This window comes from Emys orbicularis, chromosome 6 (genome assembly GCF_028017835.1).
Source record: "Emys orbicularis isolate rEmyOrb1 chromosome 6, rEmyOrb1.hap1, whole genome shotgun sequence".
Classification (NCBI taxonomy): domain Eukaryota; kingdom Metazoa; phylum Chordata; order Testudines; family Emydidae; genus Emys; species Emys orbicularis.
This window is the reverse complement of record NC_088688.1, coordinates 97,041,518-97,067,780: the sequence shown is the minus strand read 5'-3', so window position 1 is coordinate 97,067,780 and position 26,263 is coordinate 97,041,518. Positions and strand designations below refer to the sequence as shown.

Sequence of the window (26,263 nt, the reverse complement as noted above, 5' to 3'; positions counted from 1 at the left end):
TGTAGACACAGACTTGCATAGTGACTTCCTTTGTGAGGGTTGGCCACACATGAGCTGGTATAGCTGGATTTTGTTTTAGTTTAGTGTCATTTTGATGCAGAAAGGATTCTCACTCCTTTACAGTCCTCACTTGTGGTGTTATGGGGATTGATTATTGAGGGTTTTATTCAAATGGAGAATTGTTTGGGAATCTGAGTAATTGAAAGTGCAGTTATAACAAAATTCTACTGGAAATTTAAACTAGAGTATTTGCTTCAAGGAATGTTGTAATAAAATACAAGTCTAGAAGTCTTCTGGTTTTGCTAAGTCCCTTATAGTGAGAGTTCAGGTTTTGTCCCTTGCTTATAGTAATCACAGAGGATTCATTTTAAAGGAACAGATTAGTAACTGGATTTTATTATCTCTCTAAGGTCTTGTGTGCACAAGAAAGTTGCACCAAGTTAATTCCATTTCTAAACTGTGCAATCCCCTTGTGTAGATGCTTAAATTAGTTAACCAGTTTGAGTGTCCATACGATTGCACATGTTTAATTAAATCAAATTCTAAATCAATACAACTTTTGTGTATATAAGGAGAAAAATTCTTTCTTGTTTGGCTACCATTTGGCTGTCTGTAAAGAATGTGCAATTTGTGAGAATTCCAGTAAGAGCCATTTAAAACTGACTTGCTGTAGCAATAAAATTCCTGATGAAACTTTTTGTTTTAGTAACATGAACATTTTGCTTATGTGCATGTCTCTTGTTTATGAAGGTCACCGATTTATAGATCTGGATATAAAGCAAAACATGAAGATTCTTCAGACTGATTCTTGTAATATTCCACTGTACTTGTTTGTGCATGGAGGAAATCAGTTCACTATGGCTTTAAATTTAAACTTTTACCAATTGAAAAGTGTAATTGATTATTCAGTTAAATCTTCTTGTTACACACTCCAGATTTTGAAGAATTTCACATCTGTTCATCTCTCCCATGTGGAACTGAGGCAAATGGGCCAGCAACTAATAGGAAGTTACCCTGTTCACTTCCACCGCTGTGGGGATGTGGATGAGAAAGGAGGTTATAGCTTCAGGACTTATCTGGAAGGCCTTTCCATTCATCATTGTTTCTCCAGATGTGTGACAATTCATGCAACTAATGGCTTGTTGGTAGGTGCCATGAAAGAGATGCCATTTCAAATTGTTTGAAAGTAAATGTTAGAAAGCACAGTCGGTGTGAAAATACTTTATTCCATTTTTCAGTTTAAATGTGCACGACATGACTAAAAAGTTAATACATAATTACCAGGTGTAAACAGTGACTTTTGTGACAAGTCTTGGTCTTTCTAATTGAATTTTTAGAGCCTTGCAGTGAGCCAACATCTTCAGAAAAAGTCTCTGGGGAACAAATTAAACTTGACATTTGACTTAGCCATTATTGCTGATATTGAAACTTCATTTTGCAGTTATGCCAAGATAGTAAAACTAACTGGCACTTGTCAAATAAATCTCAAATGAATGCTATTGCTAATGACATAATGAACTTGTATTTCTGCAGATAAAGGACAGCATTGGTTATGACACACTAGGCCACTGTTTCTTCATAGAGGATGGCATTGAACAGAGGAATATTCTGTTCCACAACCTTGGACTAGTCACCAAACCAGGCACTCTTCTTCCCACAGACAGGAATAGCACCATGTGTATGGCCATTAAGGATAAAGTGTATGGAAATTATGTTCCAGTGCCAGCCACAGACTGCATGTGAGTATCTGGCTAAGAAAAGAAAATCAAATTAGTTGCAGTAATTAAATTTTTGAAAATCTCTTGTTGCTCTACAAATAGGCAAGATTTTTTTTTTTTATGTAGGCTATCAAAGGTGGACAGCTGGAATACAACATTGCTATTTAGAAAAAAGCATTAACAATCTGAACAACACAAATAGAATATATGAACTGTGTTGAAATACAGTCACTACTTGATATGGTACCTGATTCAGCAGACTTCTCTTCAGGCTATTTCCTTATTCTCATGCAAAGGCACCAGACTCTCTGAAACCACCATTTTTAATGCTTAATTCATAAATTAAGGTATCTGATTTCTTCTGTAAAAGCCAAATAAGATTATGCCACTTATTAACAAAATGGTTTATCATTGCATGTAGTATTTTAACTACTTTAAACAAGAGCTTGCAGGAGGACTTCTGAAAGAAATGGAGACAATTTTCTTTAGGAAAATATGGCTTTCTTCATGATTTCTTACTTGAAGCTCATGACAGACTTGCTTTGTATGTCAAATTAGCACTCACTAATTTGCTAGATATGAATGCTAAGTTTTCTGTAGGGATTTTACCATTTGTAGCGTCTGAATTATTTATTGTTTCTGAATAATATATTGCAGGGCTGTTTCAACATTCTGGATTGCTCATCCCAACAATCATCTTATAAATAATGCAGCGGCAGGCTCACAGGTGAGGCACATAGATATTCTTTGACACAAACTATTCATATTTCAGATAACTAAGGCATACACTATTAAAAAGGTAGGCATTTCAAAGTTTCACGTGTAGATGTATTTCTTTTTATGTTTAGAAGTACAATGGCATTTTACATGCAAGCTGTCTCTTCTAAATGGGCATTTGAAAGATACTGAACATCTCTGTTCTGAAGAGAAAAGAAGATAATTCTTCCTTTTCTGAATTATTAATCCTTATATTTGTGACAGTGTGTATAGTGAATCATTTGTGAACAAGGGATCTTACGAATACATCCATGCTAATATTAAGGCTTCGATATTTTCTGTAGTTTATATTGTTAGTGTATTGTGTGGCTACTGTTCAGGACATAAAATTTTGGTCATATTCAGTGGAATCCAAAATAGCTGTGCTGTTTTTTTATTACAGTGAACTGAGATGTGTTAATTGTCTTGGCTATGCGTTAGTCTGTTGTTTCTCAACATGGATACCTAAAATGCGGTGACAAGCAGAACACAAATCCTAGAATGATGAGACCCTTCTATCACCAGATATAGAACATGAGCAGGGTTTTGGTGACTTATAATCATTCTCTTCTCCCCGGTGGCAAACTGTAGGGTACAGCGCAGCAGCTCTGTAGCCACTATTCAAGCCTTTTGGGATAGAGCATCCCTATTGCTCTTGAGCATTCCCTACAGGAGGGTTTTACTTAAGAGCTCAGATCTTTTAGTCACACCATATTAGCGCATTCAGAGATGGCATGGAACTCTCCCCTGGTGTACTGGGACTGCAGAGGCTACTACTCCACTACTATGTCCTGGCCACCCCACATTCAGGGTAACCTACGGGGTGGAGGGTTGCAGGCTTCTGCTAACTGGTAAATGTCACTTTTAAGAGTGGTTGCTTGGGGAATTGAGAGAAGATGGAGAGCGACACAGGTGTGTGAAATAATTGTTGCATATTATTGGCTCAGAACTCTGAACTGGCCAGACTTCTCAATTTTTTTAAAGCTCTTGGGAGTTTTTTTTTTGCTGTATCATTAAATCTTGATATGGGCATAGTGAGCAATTCTTAAAGACAAATAAGTGGAAAATATTTGTGTATATTCTACAATAAAATGATTTGCTAGCTAGCTGAACAAAAATATGATGTCATTGAAATGCAAAAGGTTACAATTTTTCCTAGTGACTTTGAGTTCAGACTTGAAATGTTCAAAATTAGGAGATCTTTGTGGCTAAAATTTTCCTTTTTCTGTGTAACCATGTAATGATGCATACAGACTTCCCCCCCCCTCCCCCCCAAATTTTTAGTTATACTGTAGACAGGTATTTTTTTCAGACACGATTTAATGTGGAATTCATTGTGAAAGGATATCGGTTGTGTTTTCATTTTATTATTGTTTGAGACGTAAATTATGTTTAAAATGCATTTGATTTGTTGGAGAGGTCAATATAGCAGTAATGATGATTTAAACATGCTGGCACTAGACAGATCATTGTCACTTTTAAAACGTGTTCTCACCCTCTTCTTTGCAGGATGCTGGAATATGGTATTTGTTCCACAAGAATTCAACAGGAGATTCTCATGGTTTATACCCTGAAACCAAAGCAGAGCTTACACCATTAGGCATCTTCTATAACAACAGAGTTCATTCTAATTTTAAGGTAGTGTACTAATAGCTTGATACCTGGGCTTTAATAACTCTAATATTTCAATATTAAGACCTGCATGATTAAACAAAAAAATCATAATGGCAAAGAGAGGTGACTGAAAGCTTGCTCTTCTTGAAATTGGTTGTCTAGTAGTGCAGTCCCTTGTAATGCTCGTCCTCAAAGTAGTTTTGGTGTTTAATATTCTCTTTTTTAAAAGGTGGGGAGTTGTCGAATTACACCGAAAACAAAAATCCATAATTTATAGTTTTTGCATAATGTGCTGACAGAAATTGTTAGTTTCTCAACATTGAAATCTGAGATACTGCTCAGTATTTTAAGGCTGTCATTTGGTGCTTTGAAGTACAATGATCCTTGAGAATCAAGGTATACCACAGATCAGGGTGGCTATGAACTGAAAGTTGTAGTTGATAAACTGTCAGTGACCTGTTTCCCTTGGGTCATTAACACACAGACTTCAAGTGCTTCTTTATCGTCTCACAGTATTTGACTTGAGAAGCCCATAGACGATTTCATATGGTAGTTTGGCAACAGCTCAAATCTATGGTACCAGTGGGTACACGCAAGGGACTCTTTGAGCCATTGAAAGTCATTCCAATTTATTTAAATTAGCAAACTTCAGTTGACAAAATAAGATACTGTCTCTTCTACATTTTTTTGCCTTATAAATTCACAGTGAGCCCTTCAATAAAAGGCATTATAATTTCATGGTAGCTGCTCTGTATGGCGATTTACATCTTGATTTTATAAAACCATCTAGAAAAACAACACGGAGTCCGGTGGCACCTTAAAGACTAACAGATTTATTTGGGCATAAGCTTTCGTGGGTAAAAATCCACTTCTTCCAGGTATCTGAAGAAGTGGGTTTTTACCCACGAAAGCTTATGCCCAAATACATCTGTTAGTCTTTAAGGTGCCACCGGACTCCGCGTTGTGTTTGTGGATACAGACTAACAAGGCTACCCTTCTGATACTTAAAGCCATCTAGGTATGTCTTTACCCATCTATATTAGCTTAAAGGTGACATAATAAGAGTTTTCTGAAAGTCAAGTCCTAAACAGTAAATTTTACATACCATATACTTTGGGATGTTAGAAACTGACTTTTCTTTCTTTCTTTTTTACTTTTCTGGTTATAATAGTCTTTCCTGCTCCAAATAACAGTGACAGTATCACAGCATGGATGCACAGCTTTATGGGGGCTGTACATTAAAAACAGTTCTATTTGAAAATTGAAGGCAGTTATTGAGAGTTGGACAAACTTGTATTCAAATCAGAAGTATATTATAATAGAGGTGCTTAAATCAAATCACACATTCCTATTTATACTAAAATGTGGTTGAAGGTAGGGAATATTCTAAACCAAGACTTCAAGTTTTTGTGAGGTGACTATGCAGTAGAAGAGTTGTTAACATTTGAAAATAACAGATTTCAAATGTTTTTAATGAATTCTAAACTATAGTATTTCCATGAACATTTTCAGTCCTGTGATAGCACTAAGTATTATTTGAGATATATTTCCCCAGGCTATGTTAGCTAAGGGAAATAGAGAGCTAAAGAGAGTATGTTTATAAAACAAACAAACCCAGCATTGTACATTCAGTGACTCACTGTCTTGTGAACTCAATTTCAGATTTATCGCGAAAGATAATTTTGTAAAGCTGTCTGGGGCTGGGTCAGGTAAATTATTTGTTTTGTTTCAGGCTGGCTTATTTATTGATAAAGGTGTAAAAACCACCAATGCTAGTGCTGAGGATCCAAGGGAATATCTTTGTCTGGACAACAATGCGAGGTAAATTCTGTTCTTTCAATACTATTGAATGCATATTAAAATTTTAAAATAGCTAAGTTCTCAGACTTGAATCCTCTCCTTTCAAAATATTAATAACCTAATATTAGAAAGTGTTGTTTAAAAAAATTATTTGCAGTTATGGGCAAAACATGATAGTTGTCAGATTTCTGTTATTTTATGTATATGATCACACACCCACACCGACCCACCCACCAGGTTTTGAATCAGCAGAGCATGCTGTGTTCTGGGAGCTTGCTGCACCCTCGTCCTGAGCTGGCTCTCTCAACCATAGTAAGCCATTATTTTCAACAGGCTCTGAAAAATGTTTTCTTATCTGATGTGTAAAGTTGAAAACCTATTAAAGGCTATTGAATGCTGGACTCCCTGGCTTGTGATTCAGTCTAAAGCCGTGGTTCTCTACCAGGAGTATGCAGAGGTCTTCCAGGGGGTACATCAACTCATCTAGATATTTACCTAGTTTTACAACAGGCTACAGAAAAAGCACTAGCAAAGTCAGTACAAAATAAAATTTCATACAGTCAATGACTTGTTTATACTGCTCTATATACTAATGTAAGTACAATATTTATATTCCAATTGCTTTATTTTTAATTATAATTTAATTATAATTTTAATTCTATAAAAATGAGAAAGGAAGCAATTTTTCAGTAATAGTGTGCTGTGACACTTAAATATTTTTATGTCTGATTTTGTAAGCAAGTAGATTTTAAGTGAGGTGTGACCTGGAGGTATGCAAGACAAATCAGACTCCTGAAAGGGATTCAGTAGTCTGAAAGTCTCTCTCACTAGGTCCTTTAGACCAGTGGCTCTCAACCTTTCCAAAGGTACAACTCAAATTGCAAGTAAATGGGAGTTGGTCACCTAACTGCCCTTCATGCCTTTGAAAATCTCTCACTGTCTTCCAGCAGCTTATTGAATATGTAGCTCAACAGTGCAACTTGAGAGCATCTCTTGCAGTGTATTAATTGATTCGGTATACATAGACACATTCTGAATTCTCTCCAGGATTCCTAACATAGCTTGCTCAGTGAAAGAATAGTGGAGAGGTTCCTTCTTACAGGCTGGCTGGCTGGCTGACTTTTTTTTTTTTTTTTTTCCCCTTGCACTTCAAATAAAATTAATGTGCACATTTAATCAAATTTCAACTGAGGCGAAACTGAATAGTTGCATCTACCCATACCCTGCTGAAGGATCTAGTAAAATAAATAACCTTCAAAGTCTTAATTTTCCTGAACTGGAAAATGTCATTGGGTAAGAGGACTATATTTGTCTATTTGAACTGACCTCTGTTTAGGAAGGGGACAGCTGAATGATAGGTGTGGACGTAGAGAGGAAAAGGCAAGACTCTGAGAACATACTGTACTTCATGCTTTGGAAATGAACTCACGGTTCAGAAATTATGACGGAAGGCAGATAAGACCAGTGTGAATTACCAACAAAGTAATCATAGCTAGGGATTTGAGACAAAGTAGTACATGGCACTTTACGAAAATATACTGTCCTTAATACGCAATCTGTCCTTTAAAAGAATCTGACAGACTGCATAAATATGATTATTAGATAGTATTAGCTGAAGAAGAATTTTAAATAGTCCATTTTTACTTTAAAGTTGGACTTCTCCCTCACTAAGGTTTAAATTAACTTTATTGTAAAGTTACTTTATATAATATACTACAACAGATTTTCCCAGATGAAACTGCAGAAAAGACTTTTAGTTAATCTTCATACATTTCATTGTTGCCTGAACTGATGTACAGTGACATGATTAGTGTGTCAGACTGGTCAGCCATCCATAGTTCTTAAATTCAGGCCCAGATGTTCTTGTCCCAGCAGAAGCCAATTTGCTGTCAGAAAATTTTATTTTTTAAACAAGGTTCCTTGCCGCTCTGGATCACTGAGTGGGCAGAAGTAGGCCAGCTGTGAACTGCTTCCTTCTCTGTCCCTTCTCTGCTACTGATGCCTCTGGGGGCAGAGTAGAGAGGAGTGGCTGAGGCAGGCAGGAGAGGAAGGTATAATGTCTTTCAACTTCCTAAACCGTAAATGTGGTGCAGAGAGCTTCCTAATGTGTAGGATTGGACCAAGTTTCATAGCAGTTATTTTGTGGGTTTTCACCCTTCAACAAATGTACCTGTACCTTTTGATTCTGTCTAATTACTTTTGTGTTCAAATCAATAAAAATACAGAGTGGGTATGAATTATTTTCCACTTTCCCAGTTAGCTTAAAACAGGGAAACCGAATATGCCTTATGCCCCTGGGGCTCTCATGGGCTCCCCAACTGGCATCACCCCCAGCCTGTACCCAGGCTATTTCTTCCATCCTCCCTGTTGCTTTTGTGTTTGTAGTACACTGCTACACTGAGTCAAAAATAGGCTGCAGCTGCCACTATGTGGGACCAGCTGGGCAGCAGGTATGGAGGAGCGGAGAAACATTTGTCCTACCCCAATGAAGAGCACTCCACAAAATTAGGTGCACTTGAGAGGTCTAGGAGGGAGCAGTCAGCACCCATCCCTCCAGCCTTCTGTCTAGTGCAACCACAGCCCCACATGCCCTTTCAGTGGCAGTGTCAATTTTCCTCCTCTCTCTCCATACCCTCAGATTAATGCTTTAAGGAGAAGGGGAGGGAAGAAAGACACAAGGGAAGGCAAGAAAGAAGAAGAGGGTGAGACTCAAGTTGTGGGACAAAGGAGTCGGGGAACAGGAAGTCGCAGCTCTGGAAGAGTAGGATGGGAATCCATAGTGGGAGATATCCTAGCCCTTCTGGGAAAGGAAGAGAAGCGTAATGTTCCGTCTCTTTTATTGCTTCTTTCCAAGAATAGGATGGTCAGATCTCTGAAGACACTGTTGTGGGAATGGAGAATTGTGGGGGCACTCACAGTGAAATTAGGGTTCTAGTCTCTGTCATCTTTCAGTGTGGGCCTTTTTACCTCAGGCATGTTGCAGGAGCTGATTTTGCCTGTCCAGTGCAAGTGTTTATATCTTGGTATATACCACAACAGTGTATGTGTGCACAGAGCATAAATCAGATACCTTCCTTTCAGGTGGTTTTTTTTTTTTTTTTTTCCCTTCTTTTTTTCCTCCCTTTCTAAGGTTTCGACCTCATCAAGATGCTGACCCTGAGAAACCCCGAGTTGCTGCTCTGATTGACAGACTAATTGCTTTTAAAAACAATGATCATGGGTCTTGGGTCAGAGGAGGAGACATCATCATTCGGAACTCTGGGTAGGTATCCAAGAGCAAAGCTCTGCCTGCTATAAAAAGACATTCTCTTGGACAACGATATAAAAGCTAGTAGAATTGTGAGTTGTAAAGTCTGGAAAAGCCTATATTAAAGTAGGGTTATGAGAGAGAATGTCAGAGCTAAACCAGTGAAGCTGTTTGTCTCATTCCACTAATGGGCTGAAACGAAGTCCATGCAAGATTACATGGGAATTTCATTTAAATAGGAAGCAAACAAGGATTTAAAATGGCATGATAGAGAAAATTTAAGTCAAAAAATTAACAGAGACCATAGAAAGTACTTTTAATCTTTTGACTTTTAGTATATTTGAGGCTTCTCTAAAGCTATCATATTGCCACTAAACAAAACCATATAGAAACAGTTATACTGATTTTAAAACACCAGAAATCTCTAAGTATAATAGCTTTGGTGATTTGATTTTTTTTTTTTTTTTTTTTTTGGTAAGTTTCATTTCATACACAGATTAAGATTCGATTCAGTTTGAAGTGAATCTGTGCTCTGATCCTTTGAGAAACTAAAATAAAAACACACATTTCATGAACATTAAAGTATTGTATTGTACATGATTTGAAATTCGCTCTATTCAAAAATAATTTTCTCTTGTAGGTTTGCTGATAATGGAATAGGTTTAACTTTTGCCAGGTGAGTATTTTTGTACTGGATTTCATCGCTATGTTCAGTTTTCCTAGCTTAATTTTTCACAGTATATGTCAAAGAATAAGTAGTAGATGTGATACTGGGGCTATTTAGAAACCCAAATGTAAAAATATTAGAAATGTGAAAATGACAATAAGAAGGCCAAGAGGGTTTACATAAGGGGAATGTCTCACCACTTTTGACCCGGAGTCTGCTTCTGCTGGAGCTCTGATACATCGAGTCATGATACTAGATAATTAGATGACATGACCAGAACTCTAGGAAAGTGTACAACAGGTGTTCTCAAACAGGGGGTTGGGACCTCTCAGGGGGTCACGAGGTTATTACACGGGGGGTTGTGAGCTGTCAGCCTCCCCCCCAAACCCCGCTTCACCTCCAGCATTTATAATGGTGTTAAATATATAAAAATGTGTTTTTAATTTATAAGGGGGAGTCGCACTCAGAGGCTTGCTATCTCAAAGGGGTCACCAGTACAAAAGTTTGAGAACCACTGCCAACATCCTAGCTTTTCACCTTGTATAATTAAAATGTTCTTAATACTGAAAATACAAGTTTTAAAGAGTGGACTGGAAGTCAAGGGGAACAAGAAAATGTAATACTTACAATTAATTTGATTTAATGCACATACAGTTGTGTTTAATTTTTTTTAAGGCTAGGGTTTTTGAAAAGCAGGGATTAAATTGTATATTGCAATACACTTCTAAACAAAAGGCTTAGCCTCCTTTGCTTAGATAAAGATAAACAATAGTTAGAACTTGTAGGATGTCTTTTTATTTCAGAACAATATAACTTTCCTGTTTGCTGTAGTGCCATATCAGTAATCTCGAACTTCATTTTGATAGTGACGGAAGCTTCCCAAAAGATGAAGGCTCCAGCCAGGAAATATCAGAATCTTTGTTTGTTGGCGAGAGCAGGAATTATGGCTTTCACGGTGGCCAAAACAAATACTCAGGAACTGGAGGAATAGACAATAAAAATCGCACTCTGCCTAGAAATCGGTAAGTGTTTCAGTGGGCAAAACAAAGTTGCTTTTTCCAAAATTTACTTTTTCTGTTTGATTGAAAATAGCACTATAAATTTAGAACTAGTATTACATTGCATGGAATAAAAAAACACTCCAAGATAGCACATGGCTACAAGGGGATCTGCATGGTTTGGGGACTTGATGGCAGAATGTACTACCTTCTGCTTCTGGGCTGGCAGTTTGAATCCAGCCGAGAATAGTAGTGACTAAAAACTGTTAGTCTCATGGAAGGTGGGTAGCTTATATCAAATTAGTTTGACCATCTCAGTCCTGTTTCCAGTGAACAGGTGTTCACATCCCAAAAACTATTACCACAGTTGGTGCTAATTTGCACCTTTATAGACCCTCCGTAGATCCTCTCAGATGTAGGAGTGGTCCTTCCAGGGGCACAGTTAAGGCACGTTAACATAGCAGTGTGGGAAATCTTTCACTGATATTGCTCAGTATTTGATGAATAAGAGGACTTCAGTCTCCTGAGTGGTCAGTTTAACAGTGTCACAGTTTAGGGAAACTGCACCTGTATTCTCCCTCTATGGGCCTTCATGGTGCCCACTCTGAGGCTTCCAGCTCCCCAGTCGTCTCCTCTCTTGCATGGAGACCCACTCCTCTCTCCCTTCTGACTGGAGTATTTCTAGGCTGAACAGTTCCTTGCCTTCACTGTTATTCCCAGCAAAAGCCAGTCTGCTTAAGCACACCTGCTTGCTTTAATATCAGACTAATAATAAGCCCCAGTGATTTAGCTATCATACAGTTCTTTCTAAGCAAGCATATTTGTTTCTTAAGATAAAAGTACTACAGAGGGAACCTTAAAAACAACAACAACAAAACATACATGTATGCAAATAAGCTTACCAGAGATCACCCCAACTCTAACCTAGGCTCCGTCACGTGATTAATTCTTCAAAACCCACCCAGGGGTTTCAAGTTCATCACACTCTTTTTGTTCACAACGAGAACACGGTCTTATAGGGCCTCAGTTGGCCAAGGTCCTTCCAATTCTTCCCTAAATATTGGGGACCTCTGGACCTAAGTTCCCTATAAGCTACGTGGCCACGCAGCAGCCTATTTAGCGCTGCACAGGCGCTCAGGGAACCCACCTGCTGGGACCTGCTGCAACCAGGGGGAGGGATGCCCCTAAGCGCTGATTTTTCCCCTTTAGCCAGGGGTTGCTCCTCCCCTTCCACCATGTCCCTGCCCCGCCTTTCCTGCCCCCTTCCTCCCCCATCCTATCTCTTCCCCATCTCTTCCCCTGAGTGTGCCCCCTTCCCGCTCTTCCCCCTCCCACCCAGAGCTTCCTACATGCCACGGAACAGCTGTTGGTCAGTGGAGCCACCGGCAGGTGAAAGGTGTGGAGGGAGCTTGGCTGCCAGTGGGTGCTGAGCAGCACCCACAAATTTTTCTCTGTGGGTGCTCCAGCCCTGAAGCACCCACGGAGTCGGTGCCTATTGAGGCACCCCTCCCCCGGCTCCAACTCCCCTCCCTGTGTCAGACAAGCTCCACCTCCCCAACGGCTTGCCTTGGGAAACTTACTCACCCACTGCCAGATAGCACCCCTTGCCTCACATAAGAAGGGAGAAGGCGTAGGGCAGATTCAGCTTAGGGTAGCTCTGTGCTGGTGGGCCATCTGAGAAGTTTAAGATGGTCTGGAAGCCTGAGGCTCCCTGCCTGCCCAAGCACATGGGACTCCCAATTGGGCACTTCTGCTGTAGGGGTCCCACAGCATCCTAGGAGGGAGAGGCAAAGGGGAATAGTTTGGTGGGCTGCAGGCAGCTTGGCTCCCTTTTCTAATTCTAGAATTTGAAGTGTAGGTTCTTACCTGTAAGTAAATAGTGGAGGGAAGACTTCATTTGTCTTTAGTGTCCCACTCTACAAACCATTGTCTTAGCACTGCATTCTTAATGCTTTTAAATGAAGGGAAGCATTGCCTCTCAGGGACCCTGAACCAAGACTTCTAACAGGTCATGTATCCGTGTGTGTGTGTATTAAACATATTCTGTTTTTAACAGGACATTTCCAATCAGAGGTTTTCAGATTTATGATGGACCCATTCATCTTACCAAATGCACATTCAAAAACTTTGTGCCGACTGTTGATAGATACACCAGTGCAATTGGATTCCTATTGAAAAACCCTTGGCAGTTGACACCTAAAAACAACATTTCTCTCATTAAGTTTGATACAAATGTAAGCTTAATGTAAAATTAATTTTCAGTGGATGGGGTGGAAAAGGGAGACTTCATGGAGTAGGGAAGGATGAACTGTGTACAGTGTCCCATGCAGGAGATTTATTTTGAGAGAATTTTGGTGATGTCCTCCTATTTCTTCAAACAAAGGGGAATCACATGTGCACTCTCGGTATTGCTTCCACCTGCCCCATTTCTGTGCTGACTGCCACCACTGGGCCTGGGTTGCCTTTTCCCTGCTTCCCTGCAAGTACCTGCTTCTCTTCAGGTGAATGTGCCCAAACTGAGGTCCCCCAGGTAATGTCTGCTGAGCAAGGGAGTTGTAGTTTGGAGAAGGGGAGTCTGCACATTTAAGGACTTTTTGGGCTGCTGAAGAAGGCTCCAGAAACATTGAAAAGGCTGGCAGATGAGGAGGTGAGATTAAGCAACTTCTAGGGGACATATGCATGTCCGACATTTCCCATTTTTGGTGTCTGTCCCATGCTAGCATTGAGATGGATGGGTTTGGATAAAATGTCAACCAGCTTCTCCTGCCTTCGCTTACAATTAAGACTGAATTGGACCTTTGAAGGTTGAAAACTATACTTCCTCCATTGTCACATGCCTTTGAACTTCCTGATTTCAGCCAGAAATGCTTGTACTTAAAATCTCATGAGAAGTGCTGTTCTTGTACTATTTCTGGCTTACCAGGAAGTTCAGAAAATAACAAGTGCCTGTTTGTGTGAGGTTTCTAGCCCAAAGAGTTTCCAGTCCAAACTTCTATTCAGAACAGAGCTTCCAGCCTTTTTTTGAAATTTGCACATCATTAATTTAGAGTAATCTATTCTCTATAGCCAATTACATTTACAAATATGTATTCTCTTAGTCTGGAAGCTAACTTTTTTCTTTTTTATCTTGTTTGCTTGCTTACTCTGGTTACAAGAGTTACTTAAATCATTGAATTCTAATATAGAATTCATAGTAAAGTGAAGAACTACTCCTATTAGGCTGTGCAGTTGCTGACAGAGCTGTATAGTGAGGCATGAAACCAAAGACCAGTGCCTCCCAACCCGAGCTCAGCTGTGGAGATGGTATAGACAAAAATGGGGTTTTGGTTTGGGTTTTTAATGCTTGCTTTGAGAACAAAAAGTGAATGTAGACGTGTAATGATAATAATGAGACAAGATTCTTTAAGACCTGAGGCAGCTGAAATAATAAATTTGCAGTCATAAATACACCTCTACCCCGATATAACGCGACCCGATATAACACGAATTCGGATATAACACGGTAAAGCAGTGCTCCGGGGGAGCGGGGCTGCGCACTCCGGTGGATCAAAGCAAGTTCGATATAACGCGGTTTCACTTATAACGCAGTAAGATTTTTTTGGCTCCCGAGGACAGTGTTGTATCGAGGTAGAGGTGTATTAACATAAAATTCTGAAACATTTTAGCAGAAGTCTGGGCTTCATGTGTTAACTGAAAATCGCGCCTACTACAAAATAATGAAATTCTGTTTTGCAAGACTATGTTGTCCTTGTTAGAGAAGTTATTCAGCTCATAAACCTTGTCAGACTCCTGATTGTCTTTGCATACATGGAAATGGTTATCAGTGTGTTTACTAACTGTATACATGCAGTAGCACTACTGAAATTGGTGGCTTTATGAGAGAGACTTAATTGGAATATTTCACTTCCCTTTTATGGTCAGGTTTCTCTGAAAGTCTTCTTTGGTAAACCTGGTCCCTGGTTTGAAGACAGTGAGCTGGATGGTGACAAGAACTCAATATTCCATGATGTAGATGGTTCTGTGACTGAATACAAGGACACTTGCGTTGGTAGAATGGATAATTTCCTGATCCGACATCCAAAATGCATTAATGTTACACAGTGGAATGGTGTGGTTTGCAGTGGGACCTATGCACAGGTTGGAACTATTGCAGTTCTTTGTGTATTCTATATTTTATATATATTGACACGACTTGAAGAAAAACATATCAAAGCCATGAAATGCCCTTCCTCTTTAGGTTTTAAATTTTTTATTTTGCACTTACTTTGCCTTCTAGATGGTTCTGAACAACTTGTTGGGGGAAGGGAGGGGATTATGATAGCAAATGTAATAAAGCGAATCTTTATGCAGTGAGTTGACTTGCCATCATCTGCATACCGCAGTCCTGTTGGCCAAAACTTTTAAGTGTGGGAGTTTTCTTATACTTGCAGTTCTGTTTCTCACAGTATTTATTAAAAATGTGAAATATAGTTTTCTGAATACAAACCCCTCTGCTGGGATCAATTCCTAGCCTGTCACAGACTTTGTGTGTGACTTTAAGTAAGTTACTGAATCCCTCTGTGCCTCTGTTTCCTATCTGTAAAATGGGGGAAATTATTGTCGGCCTTGTCTATTTAGGCTGTAAACGCTACAGGACAGCGGCTGTCTTTAATTGTGTGCACAGTGCCAAGCTCACTGGGGCCTCTAGGCATGACATCTAATTTTCTAGTGGTTCTGTTTACACTGTTTATCTGTATTTTCCCTCATATATATTGTTTCTAGTGAAACTGATCAAAAATTGTCAGATTACTTCAAATCTCTTCTCCTCCTTCTGTCTAATGCTTTTTTTTTTTTTTTTTTTTTAAGTTCTACATCCAGACAAGGAACCCACAGAACCTTACTATGACCATAGTACGAGACGAATACCCATTCAGCCCTATGGCACTCCGAGGTATTTACCAGCGAGCTGACTTTCAACAGTACCAGCCTGTAATAATGCTTCAGAAGGGCTATACGATACATTGGAATGGACAAGCTCCCCAAAGCACTTCTCTTTATCTCATTAACTTTAACAGGTATGTTTCTTTTCATTTTTGCCTTTGATCCAAAAGACACCATTGGAATACTGTGTTGCAAAAATAGTTGGGATACATTCAAAATTACAACCATGAGTAAGAATGGAACTTGATTTATCTGAAATAGCAAATATTAAAAGCAAAATGTGTACTGGAGACCTAGGCCAAAAGCTGTGTAGAGCTATACAGAAAACGCTGTAAAGAAGTATTTAAAGAAAAGCCCTATTGCTTTATTACTGCGTGAAGCTGTGCAGAGTAGAACCGCAAATGGTTCGACCTATCACTGGCCTTGTTAAGAGTCACTTGAAAAAGATGCAGTATGTTAAACTGGAAAATTAAAATTTGCATCCAAACAAGGTGGATTGATTTAAATCAGTGACTTAAATCATTGAAATTTTTATCCTGATTTAAATCCGCAAGCAGGAAATCTTGATTTAAATAATTTTTTTCATGTTTTGCATTTGTACTTTTTAGTTACTTTTCTAAAAAAAAAAATATTGAGTTTCATTGGTTGATAATCCATTAAAACATGTTGATTTGTAATTAAATATACCTTTACACTGAATTTGATGCTGCTTTTTGCTAACCAGGAGGATACTCTAATTTTAAGCGGATATGCTTAACTTTCAACTGGATGATTGATTTTTGGTTGTCCCCCCCACTTGAGTCATGTCAAGCTCAATTTGGATGGAAATTGAAATTCAGTTAAAAATGCACAAAAACATTTAATTTTTTTATTAACTAAAACGACCTTGAATGTGCTGGCTACATAAGAAAAAAAACAAAACGGTTTTTATCAAAACACTGATTTATTAAACACAGGAAGTATTATCTGTAGTTAGTTTCTGGTCACAATGTCCTTCAAGATTTTAGAACTAGTGGACCTCCTCCTCTCACATACAGCTTTTATTCAAGAGAAAAACAGCTTTTCTGCTTTTTCAGCTCCCAAATGGTGTCTTAACTTTGAACAATTACTTATTGAACTGAAATTGTTGAATAAACTGAAATGAAAATACTCTCTCTGACACAATTTTTGTCTCCACTACCACAAAAACAAGAAACTTGCTCAAATGAATGAATTATAACAATTTTGTTTCATTCTATTTCCAGGAATGACTGGATTCGGGTTGGACTCTGTTATCCATCAAGCACAATTTTTCAAGTAACATTTGATGTCGTTCAAAAGCAGACATCTGCTTTCTATAGTGTGGAGGACTATACATCAGTAACTTCGATGATGGAGCTGCAGAAAAATCGATCAGAGAAGAAGTTTTATTTTGACAACAGCACTGGGTAATTGTATATAGATTGATAATAAAAGGATACTTTATTTAATAGTAAAATTGCAAGTTCAGTAGTGTTAAGACTTGGCTCTGATGGCTGCTTAAGAAGGGAAATCTTAAGCATGTCGCCATGGATGTTTGGAAGAGTAATCTACATAACTTGTAATTATAAATGTAGTGGCCATCAGATCAGCACTTGTAAACCTATACCACAGCTACCACAGTTATTTCCTATTCTAAGTATGGGGAAAACTGTGGCATCTCAAATACCACAGAAAGGTACCTTTTGGCAAGTAACTGCTTTGTTAGTTTAGTATGACTCAAATGTAAATGTTTGCCCTTCACCTCTTAAACAGAGTTTAAGAAAATTACTGTTGGTCCAGAAGGAATCAGACATATTTTCTTAAACTATGGAGTAAAATTTTCAAAAGTGACTTAGGCACTTAGGCGTGTCACTTTCGAAAATGGGGCTTAGGCTCCTAAGTCCCTTAAGCACTTTTGTGAATGTTACCACTGAAGACCGTAATAAAGCTTCCTTAGGGGGAAAAAAAACTATGTACACATTTTTTGCATGTTGTGGTTTTTTATTTTGTTTTTGTTCCCTTTTTTTATTATAATCAGAATATTAGTATAAGATTTTTTTGGCTCTCTTATTAACTAGTTTGAGATAATTGTGTAGATAAACAGATGTATGTAGTCTTTGATATCATTTAGGTTTTCTTTTTTCATCTAGAAACTACAGTGACAAGCAACTATAGAAAAGCTGGTAGAGCTTATCAATATACCAATCTTCCAGTCAGGATGTGTTTATTGGGCTTTATGCACACTCAGAGCAATAAAGCTCTTTATTTTCTAAAATACACTCATATTTTTGCATATTGTACAATAAGAGAACTGTTGTTTTTGTTTGATTAATGTCTGATATGTTAATTGCCAGATAGCAAGTTTAGTGAACATTTGTTAAGATGTGTGGTGTGAAAGTTACTGGTTGGTGGGGGGGAGATGAGTGGTGATTTATGGTGGCTAAATTTTTTTTCTCTGTTCAAACAAATCCTGTCATAATGACTTCTCTAACAGTTGGAGGGTTCTAATATATATCACTCAAGACTTCCCTACTGTAGTAGTTATTACAGAACATTTGCAGAGGACTGTACATTTACGGAGATTTAGAAAACAAAAACACATGACTATTCCCCTGTCCCTGAAAAGCTTGCAGTCTGAGGTCTCCTATGTTCACTAATCAGTACATTTGAGGAAATTTCGACTATGTAAAATTCTGTATTTTATCAAGTAGTTTTCTAATCTCTTGTATTATTTTGTGTTTAGATTGCTGTTTTTATATCTTCAAGCCAAATACAATAGGGATGGTCACAGTTATTGTTCAGCTCAGGGATGTGAAAGGGTCAAGATTCAGGCCACTGTTCAATCAAAAGAGATCAGTAACTGCATGACAAAAGCTTATCCAAAGTACTACCAAGCACCAACTGTTCTACAGCCAATGCCAGCCAAAACTACTGCACAGTGTAAAAATTGTGGCACAACTCAGGTAAAAAAATTCATAAACGTGTATGTAAATTACCAGTAGATATTAACTTCCACATAATTGCCTTAAATATTGTTTTCATGAAGGAGTGAGAATACTTCAGAAGCAGATATAACCTGGAAGAAAGTTCTGCTATTGTGTATATTGTTTACTACATAAAGGGCAAGTCAGTTCAGTTCGAATGTATTCAAAATTGTTTGTTTTTAAAAAAAAAAAAGCTTTTACAAAAACTAAGGTTTGTAAAAATGATCCAATATCATTTTTTGTTAAAGTCCAAAGGGAACAGCCCCTCTAGTGTTTTTTCAACCTTAATACTGGTGTACTTCAAGAGCCTCTGTGCATTTGCAGTTAAGGGTTTTGGTGTCTCTGGTGTTTTGGTCCATGAGGCTATGGAACTGTAAATAACAAAGCCATTCCTGCTAGGGAGTGCTCTCATGCTAAGATGACATCATTGTACAGACACAGACACACACAGACACACTCTCTCTCTCTCTCACCGCCTCAGTTCCTTCACTGCCACAGAGAGCTAAATGGAACTGCCTCTTGGGTCTGCGAGCTAGTTAGCGTACCTTCTTAGGGTAGTTGGGGCTACTTGCCTTGTGTTATCTCCAATGCTGTGTCATACCTGGATCTTGTAGAGGACTCAAAAAGGGTGCATCCTCTTCAGCCATCCTTTCCAGAGAGGGAAATACATGCTTGATGCCTGGTGTTGCTGGGAGACGCTCATGGGTTCCAATGCAAAATTTACCATGCCTTCACTCCTCAGATGAGGAAGGACAGGCAGTTACAACTGCAGGGGCACTTGGCTTGTTTGAGCCTTCAACCGGATCATTCTAGCACTCCATCAGGAATTTCCAGGCCCTCTTCTTTGCTGAGGTCTTCTGTAAAGAGACATGAGACACACCCTGCCACCCCAGCTTTGGTGTCGAGCCTAAGAACGACCTCCCCAAAGCACATGTTTGCTGGTCCTGTGCCTCTCACCTGACGTCTGGCACTGCAGCCCCCATCAAAAATTCCCTCAATGCTGTAATCAGCACAGATCAACTTTGAGGAATCAAGCTTCCAAATCTTCTTGTGTCCCTGTTTCAGGGAAGAAGGAAAAGAAGCAGCATTCTGATCCACCAAATGGGGCATTGTTTTCCTTCTCCAAAACCACGTCACTTTTGGAGACTCCTTACTAGTCTTAATTCTCCCTCTGGCATGCAATTCTCCTCTGTTTGAGGCTCTGGTGCCAGGTGACCTTGGCACATTGCTGTTTCACATACCTCTGACAGTCAATTTCCCCTATCATGACTGGGGGGCCCTCTGTCAAGGCTTTTGGCTATACCTCCACTGCTTGACTTAAAGCTTAAAGAACACATCTCTCTGTCCTCACCACCAGTACCAAAAAGAGCTAACTGTTTGCCTCCTGTACCCTTGGAGGGTCCTCAGTTTTTGTTGTTATTTGTTGTAATGTCCCTTGGCTAATTCAAAGCTGGTCTCTGTAGCCCAGGAACTCTGCAAAAGTAACAGTGCATCCCTGACTGCTTCCTCAGATAGAGAAAGAGAGGGGCATAAACTGGAGGCTGTTGGAAGAAAACTCTATTATTCTGCTTCTTTGAGCTTCCAAGTGGTAAATTACCAAGCTGCCCTGTTCAAATATAGCTATGCATTATGGTATTCAATTAAGCATGCACTGACTCCTTACTAGACACACACAGGAAAACCGCTGAGAGCGTGGTCACTGAGGGTAGAACACTAGTGAGATATGCACGAAGAGCAGTTTGACCCCTCAAGCTCTGCTGCCAGAATCATGGTCGCTGGTATAGTCTATGGACAACCATGGCTTAAATCATCAGGCCTTGCTCCAGTTTCACACACACCTCTTTGAGGGGTCAGGTCTTTCTAATGATAAAACAGATGACGAGAATTACAGCCTGATCTCTAGGGCTTTTCCAGTCCTTGTTTACTTCAGAGGAGCTGACCTTATACTTGGTTTCAGTACCACAGACAGGCTCCCTCTGTGAAGTAGCAGGAAAATGGGGCATAGCAAGAGGAAGAGGGGCATGGCTGGAATGTCCCTACAACGAAACACTGCCTGTGGTTTCAGCCCCTTGGGGGCCCTTAGTAGCTGTCCCTCCCATCCTTTGACTTGCACCAGATGCAATTTGGCCCTTGTTGAGGTTCTAACCCATTGTGTTGCTGCTTAACCTTCCATTGTTCTAGTAACATGTTTTCAAGATTTTTCCTTTCTATTCTTTCAAAGAGAAGACTTTAAGAGCTTGGCTTCTCTACTTATAACGTACTTTTCCCCCTTTTGTAGTAACTGGATTTTCCTCATCCTTTTCTTTACTTCTGTTTGGCAGGGAAAACGTATTTTCTTTCCAGTTCAATAAAATGTTCATATTCCTATCATGTTCCATAACTCATTCTCTGTCTCCCATGACAAAAACAAAACATGAAATATAAGTTCATGACTTTTTTTTACCATTTCTTTTCTGCCACTTAGATCTTTTTGTCACCCTTCTGGCTCACTGCAGTGAAATGAGGTTTTGTTCTCTCTGTGAATGTGATTTTTACAGTTAAAAGTCTGCTTTATGGCGATATTTTGTGGAATCTACTTTATTCATCACTTCGTCATCTTTCAGTTTCCAGTTTGTTGTCATGCAATTTCTTCCCCAGACTACCATCACCCCCAAAATGCCAACTATTAATGTGAGTCTAAATGCTGCAATTTTTACTCAGGAAAAACTCCTGTTGCTATCAGTGGGAATATCGCTATCATAAAGATTACAAGATTAGGGCTACTGTCTTGCTCCTTTTTTCCAACATATATGTTACTTCATACTTCAGCTATGTTACCAAAAAAAGCAGAAGTGGCTCAGAAACTGATGCCCAGCACAAGCCTGGGGGGAAGACACCAAGAGATGCTGTAAGAACAAAGTGCCATTGCTCAGACTTGAATACATTAATGTGCTGGTTTTCATCCATACTAATACAGTTATATTACAATAGCACCCAAAATCTGTTAGGCACTTTATGGATGTATAGTTCCCCTTCCCTGAAGAGCTTTCAGTCTAAAAGTATCCATGCATTTTGAGACTGTTGATTTATTATTCTTGTTTTTTCCAGTTCTCAGTCTAGAGTGTCTATCAGAATAATTGTTGATTATCAGTATGCTGTCTAGTGTTTAAAATAAGACTTGCTGTACAGATTTTCTGGGAAAGTGGGGAAGTGTAAACATGTTAAAACTTTATTTTTTACATCTAGATGGCATTTACCAGTGATCCTCACAAAACCTACCTCCTTGTGCAGATTCAGTCACTCAGCAAAGTAGAATTACAAAGTAGTCTTCCATCTTTTATCTCTGTAAGTATTCTTATGGCCTCCTTTAACTGCTTTTTCCTTAGCAGTTTGAATTATGGCAGCTGCACATTGGTGCAATCTTGTATCATGCTGAGCACCACTTTTGTGCTGAGTATCCTTCCGCTGAAGCCAGTGGGAACTGGTGAGTACTCAGTACTATGGTTAAATCCAAATCAGTGAAATAACTCTTATACTAACAGACTATTACCTAATAGTACCAGTCCTCCAACATTTTGTTCTGTTAAAGCCCTTCAAAACTGATTAGAAGAGAGGGGTCATTATTTTTTGTTTACACTCCAACTCAGTGGTGATAAATCTGGTGATGTAATGTTGCTTAACACTTGGTCTGTTGCCATTTTTCCACTTGGGAACCAAGAGAGAATTGTATGTGATGCCGGAGGTGAGGGTTTGCAGGCATTCTCAGCACCTCAAGGGTGCAATTTTAATTTATATTTGTCCTATAGAGTAATGCATATATTGTGTTAGTGAAATAGTAAAACTCTGAATTATTTAGGCAGAGAAGTGCAGGCTATAACAGCATGTGTGTTTGTAACATGACAAATCCAAGCTTGTAAGGGATTTTATGTAGCTTATTTTTAACAACAATTTTCAATAAGATGCTTTGTTAAATATAGTACAACTTAATCAACTGTGGAGGCTGCATGCTCTGCTTTTGTGCACAGAGGGAATGGTTGAGTCTCTGAATGGCACCGTCTCAGGACAAGTGAGCTACCTCCTTTCCTTGTCAAGAATGGTGGTGGCTGAGATAGGATTCATGTCCTTGAGAGTGATTACAGTGAAGTGAGGAAAAGCTAGGTGATTCTCAAGACTCCCTGAGGAATAAAGAAGTCCTGTCAGCCAGGTCTTTTTGGAAGAGGAAGAATGGAGAATCTCTGATAAATTATTGGTTGTTTAAAAGGACACTACTGTGTCTATAAATCAAATTATGATAAATGTGGCCAACTGACGGGAGCAGAAGAAGATTATTGTACTTGCAAATTGCTGGCAAAAGCAGGCAGTGATTTATGATGTCTTTTCTCACTTCAGGTCAATGGAAATAAGTTTCCCTTCAAAGATGTGGGTGTATTTACCCTAGTAGTTGACGCCTGTGTTGGCACTGTGACAGAAAAAAATTTTTTTCTTCAAGCAAACATTAAAAGCATAGACGAATATTTAAAAACTGGAATTCCACAAAGGTATATGCTATTGTAAACCTATCCATTTATTTACAATACGTATCATGAAATATAGACTTGAACTGGAGTACAAAATACACTGGAGTGCTTTATCATGATAGTCAAACCTTTGCCAGAGAACAATATTTGTGGGCTGACCATTCTAGCTCACTTTTCACATTGCTATGAAAACCTTTTTAGATTGAGGGAGTAAGTAGAAGCACACAAACATTTTAAAGGGACAGTTTAGCTACATTTGAGAAAATGGACCAGGTAAACTTAAACATTTGGATTAAATCCTCCAAATATGCTTTCCTTTTCAAAGGATTCGTTTTAACGAAACATTACATAATCACCTTTTTTAGCTTACACTGGTAGGAAGAATAAGCCTTGGTCTAATTGAGGAGATTGTGGCATGAAAATTTTGACAAAAGTGCTTTAATGTTAATAAGTTGAAGATTTTTATTAATTTCTATTTTATACATTGACAGTAATAAAAAGTCACTAAAACCATTTTGATAAGGTGCCTACACTAAAGCTGGTTGAAAAATGAAAAGCTAACTTCACAAAATAGAAATTGCAATTTTAATTTAAAAGGTTTCAAAATGGGTCCATTTTTCATTTTTGCAGAATTTTTTTTACTTGAAAGCATTATAAATTTTCTTTTACCAAATTTTCCTTAGACAAACTTTTTGTAACCACCAATAACATTTCAATAAAAGTTTTAATTAAGTCACAATTTTCCACACAATTTCATTTTCTAAAACCGGACACTTCTCAGCCAAAAAAAAAATTAAAAAAAAATTCCAACCATTTTTGATCAGCTCTCTACATAAGTATTGCCCCAAATACAGTGGACTAATAAGCAAGCTAATTTGGAAAGTGTATAAGTATCAGTGATAATAAATATTTAGTTTCCTCATCTTACTACTTTCTTTCTGGTACAGGTCAATAGTTTTACTAAGCACAAGCGGTGATATAAGAAACCTTAATATTTCGGAAGCCTTAATGTCCCTGGGAACAGCCAAACCAGCTCATCTTCAAAACAAGGGTTTGTTTAATTTTCTCATACATTTTCTTTTTTAAAATTCCTTATGATGAGTCAAATTCTTGAGGCGTTGCATGAATTGTTTCCAGTTAAGATGATGTCAAACTATTTATTTTATAATAAAGAAGTTAGTGGAAAACTACTAATTAAGGTTTTAAAACTTTCAAAAGTGGTGGTGTGATGGCTTTTAAAACCATAGTGTCTGGCTGGGTGTGAGGATGGCTGCATTTACTATTCTATGAGGAAATCTGGGGTGGGGGGGAAGGGAATTATTTTCTCCTATGTCATCTTGTTGTAATGTCCATTTGCATGTAAATTGTATCTAAAAGGTGTCTCTTTCATGTCTAACTTCTGATTCTGTAACTCTGGATTGTTTCATTGCAGGGAGCATAGCCTTTCTTGGCTTCAGAGGAAACTTTAAACCTTCCTGGGCTAAGCTATTTACCAGTCCTGCTGGGCAGGGCCTAGGTCAGATAGAAAAGTTTATACCTTTACAAATGGAAGAGTATGGCTGCACCAGAGTGAGCTCTAGCAAACGGAAAGACATGGAACTTTTAAAGCAAGCTTCAAGAGCACATTAGAGACTAAGATATACTAAGTGCTGGAAGAAAATGTGAACTAACTTATTTAATTTATGGCATTTTAAACTATACTTTTATCCCAAGTAAACCATTTTACTGTTTTGATAAAGACCTATGCCTACGTTGACCGCTTGAATGCCAGTCTGTGCACCTTCTAGTTGTACAAAATGTTAAAGAATTTATTACTATTTGTATAGACAGGTTTTTCAGAGATTTTTTCTGATGTTTGTATTTACTGTAAACAGTTACCTTTTTTTATATATATACTTTTGTAGCCTGAGAATTGAAGATGCTTGTAAGGATCAGCCTGGAGAAGTTTTGGTAGCAAGTATTGGATTGCTTAGGGTTTAAAAAAAAATTAATTAAAATATCTGTCTCTCTTAAGCAGTTTGAATTGGTTATTTTAATCCATTTTTGCATTTCCTTTTTCCTGTTTGTTTTACACATTCCTGAGATCACATTTAATAATCAGGCCAGTTATGGGTAGGCTCAGCAGAAACCCGTTTTGTTGTAAACTCAACTGTTAGCCTCTATTTTTATTTTTAACCTTTTCTCCTGATTTGTATCCATTTTAAATTTCCATTTTCTCAGGGGGCTCCCTTGCAGCTGCAGGGCTTGGGATACTGGATCCCTGTGGGCGCAAGGTGCGGGGGAGGCTCCAGTCCTGTTTGGGCAGAGCAGAGACCCCTGGACAGAGCCACGAGGAGGAGGGTGAGCCATCTGCTGCAGGGGAAGACACCCTGCTGTTGAATGCTCCTGCCTGGCGACAGCCTCCACACTCCCAGCTGATGAATGAGTGAGCAGGGCCATGACAGAGGGGCTGGAGGGGGCTCCCTGTGGGTAGGGTGACCAGACAGCAAGTTTGAAAAATTGGGATGGGGGTGGGGGTAATAGGAGCCTATATAAGAAAAAGACCCAAAAAATCAGGACTGTCCCTATAAAATCAGGACATCTGGTCACCCTCCCTGTGCGGGCCAGTGACACCGGATTCCTGAAGGGGCATGGGAGGTTGTGCTTGCCAACTGGATATTTTTTTTCTTTATTTCTGTGTGTCAGGTGAAATCAGTATTTACTGACTATTTGAATCAAATCCTGCCAAGCCTAGTTATGGTCCATGCCCACTTTTCCAGATATTATGGGGCAAGTCCTGTTTCCCCACCCATATGGGTACAAAGAGCCCTAACTGTAGCAAAATTTCTGTCGTTCAACTGCACATGGGGGAAAAGAGGACGGATTCCAGGACCCTGTGCAGGGACCTGTACCTTATGCATGTCATGAATCTATGTTCCGCAGAGGCTACCTGTGCCTCAGAGTGCAGGGGATACATGGGATGGTGTAGGGCTGGAGTGAGGGCAAAGCCAATGGATGCACAGTTATGTAGATCCTCTAGCATCTCTCTCTTCAGCCGATGTGCAGGTGCCATGGGGGCTACTA

At 38.9% G+C, this 26,263-nt stretch overlaps 1 protein-coding gene across 2 annotated transcripts in view; it reads left to right on the top strand.

Moving 5' to 3' along the window:
- The window catches only part of CEMIP2 (cell migration inducing hyaluronidase 2), a 50,067-nt gene extending 25,238 nt beyond the window's left edge, over window positions 1–24,829 (top strand). For both annotated transcript variants that reach the window (XM_065406157.1, XM_065406156.1), the window contains 17 exons: window positions 936–1,145; window positions 1,534–1,739; window positions 2,376–2,445; window positions 3,984–4,112; window positions 5,821–5,909; window positions 9,019–9,150; window positions 9,776–9,811; window positions 10,669–10,824; window positions 12,857–13,034; window positions 14,722–14,937; window positions 15,646–15,854; window positions 16,965–17,147; window positions 18,464–18,683; window positions 21,930–22,028; window positions 23,073–23,221; window positions 24,148–24,251; window positions 24,633–24,829. In XM_065406157.1, coding sequence (XP_065262229.1) covers window positions 936–1,145; window positions 1,534–1,739; window positions 2,376–2,445; window positions 3,984–4,112; window positions 5,821–5,909; window positions 9,019–9,150; window positions 9,776–9,811; window positions 10,669–10,824; window positions 12,857–13,034; window positions 14,722–14,937; window positions 15,646–15,854; window positions 16,965–17,147; window positions 18,464–18,683; window positions 21,930–22,028; window positions 23,073–23,221; window positions 24,148–24,251; window positions 24,633–24,829 — 2,583 coding nt within the window. The remainder of the gene's footprint in view (window positions 1–935; window positions 1,146–1,533; window positions 1,740–2,375; window positions 2,446–3,983; window positions 4,113–5,820; window positions 5,910–9,018; window positions 9,151–9,775; window positions 9,812–10,668; window positions 10,825–12,856; window positions 13,035–14,721; window positions 14,938–15,645; window positions 15,855–16,964; window positions 17,148–18,463; window positions 18,684–21,929; window positions 22,029–23,072; window positions 23,222–24,147; window positions 24,252–24,632) is intronic.
- The last annotated feature ends 1,434 nt before the right edge of the window (window positions 24,830–26,263 follow it).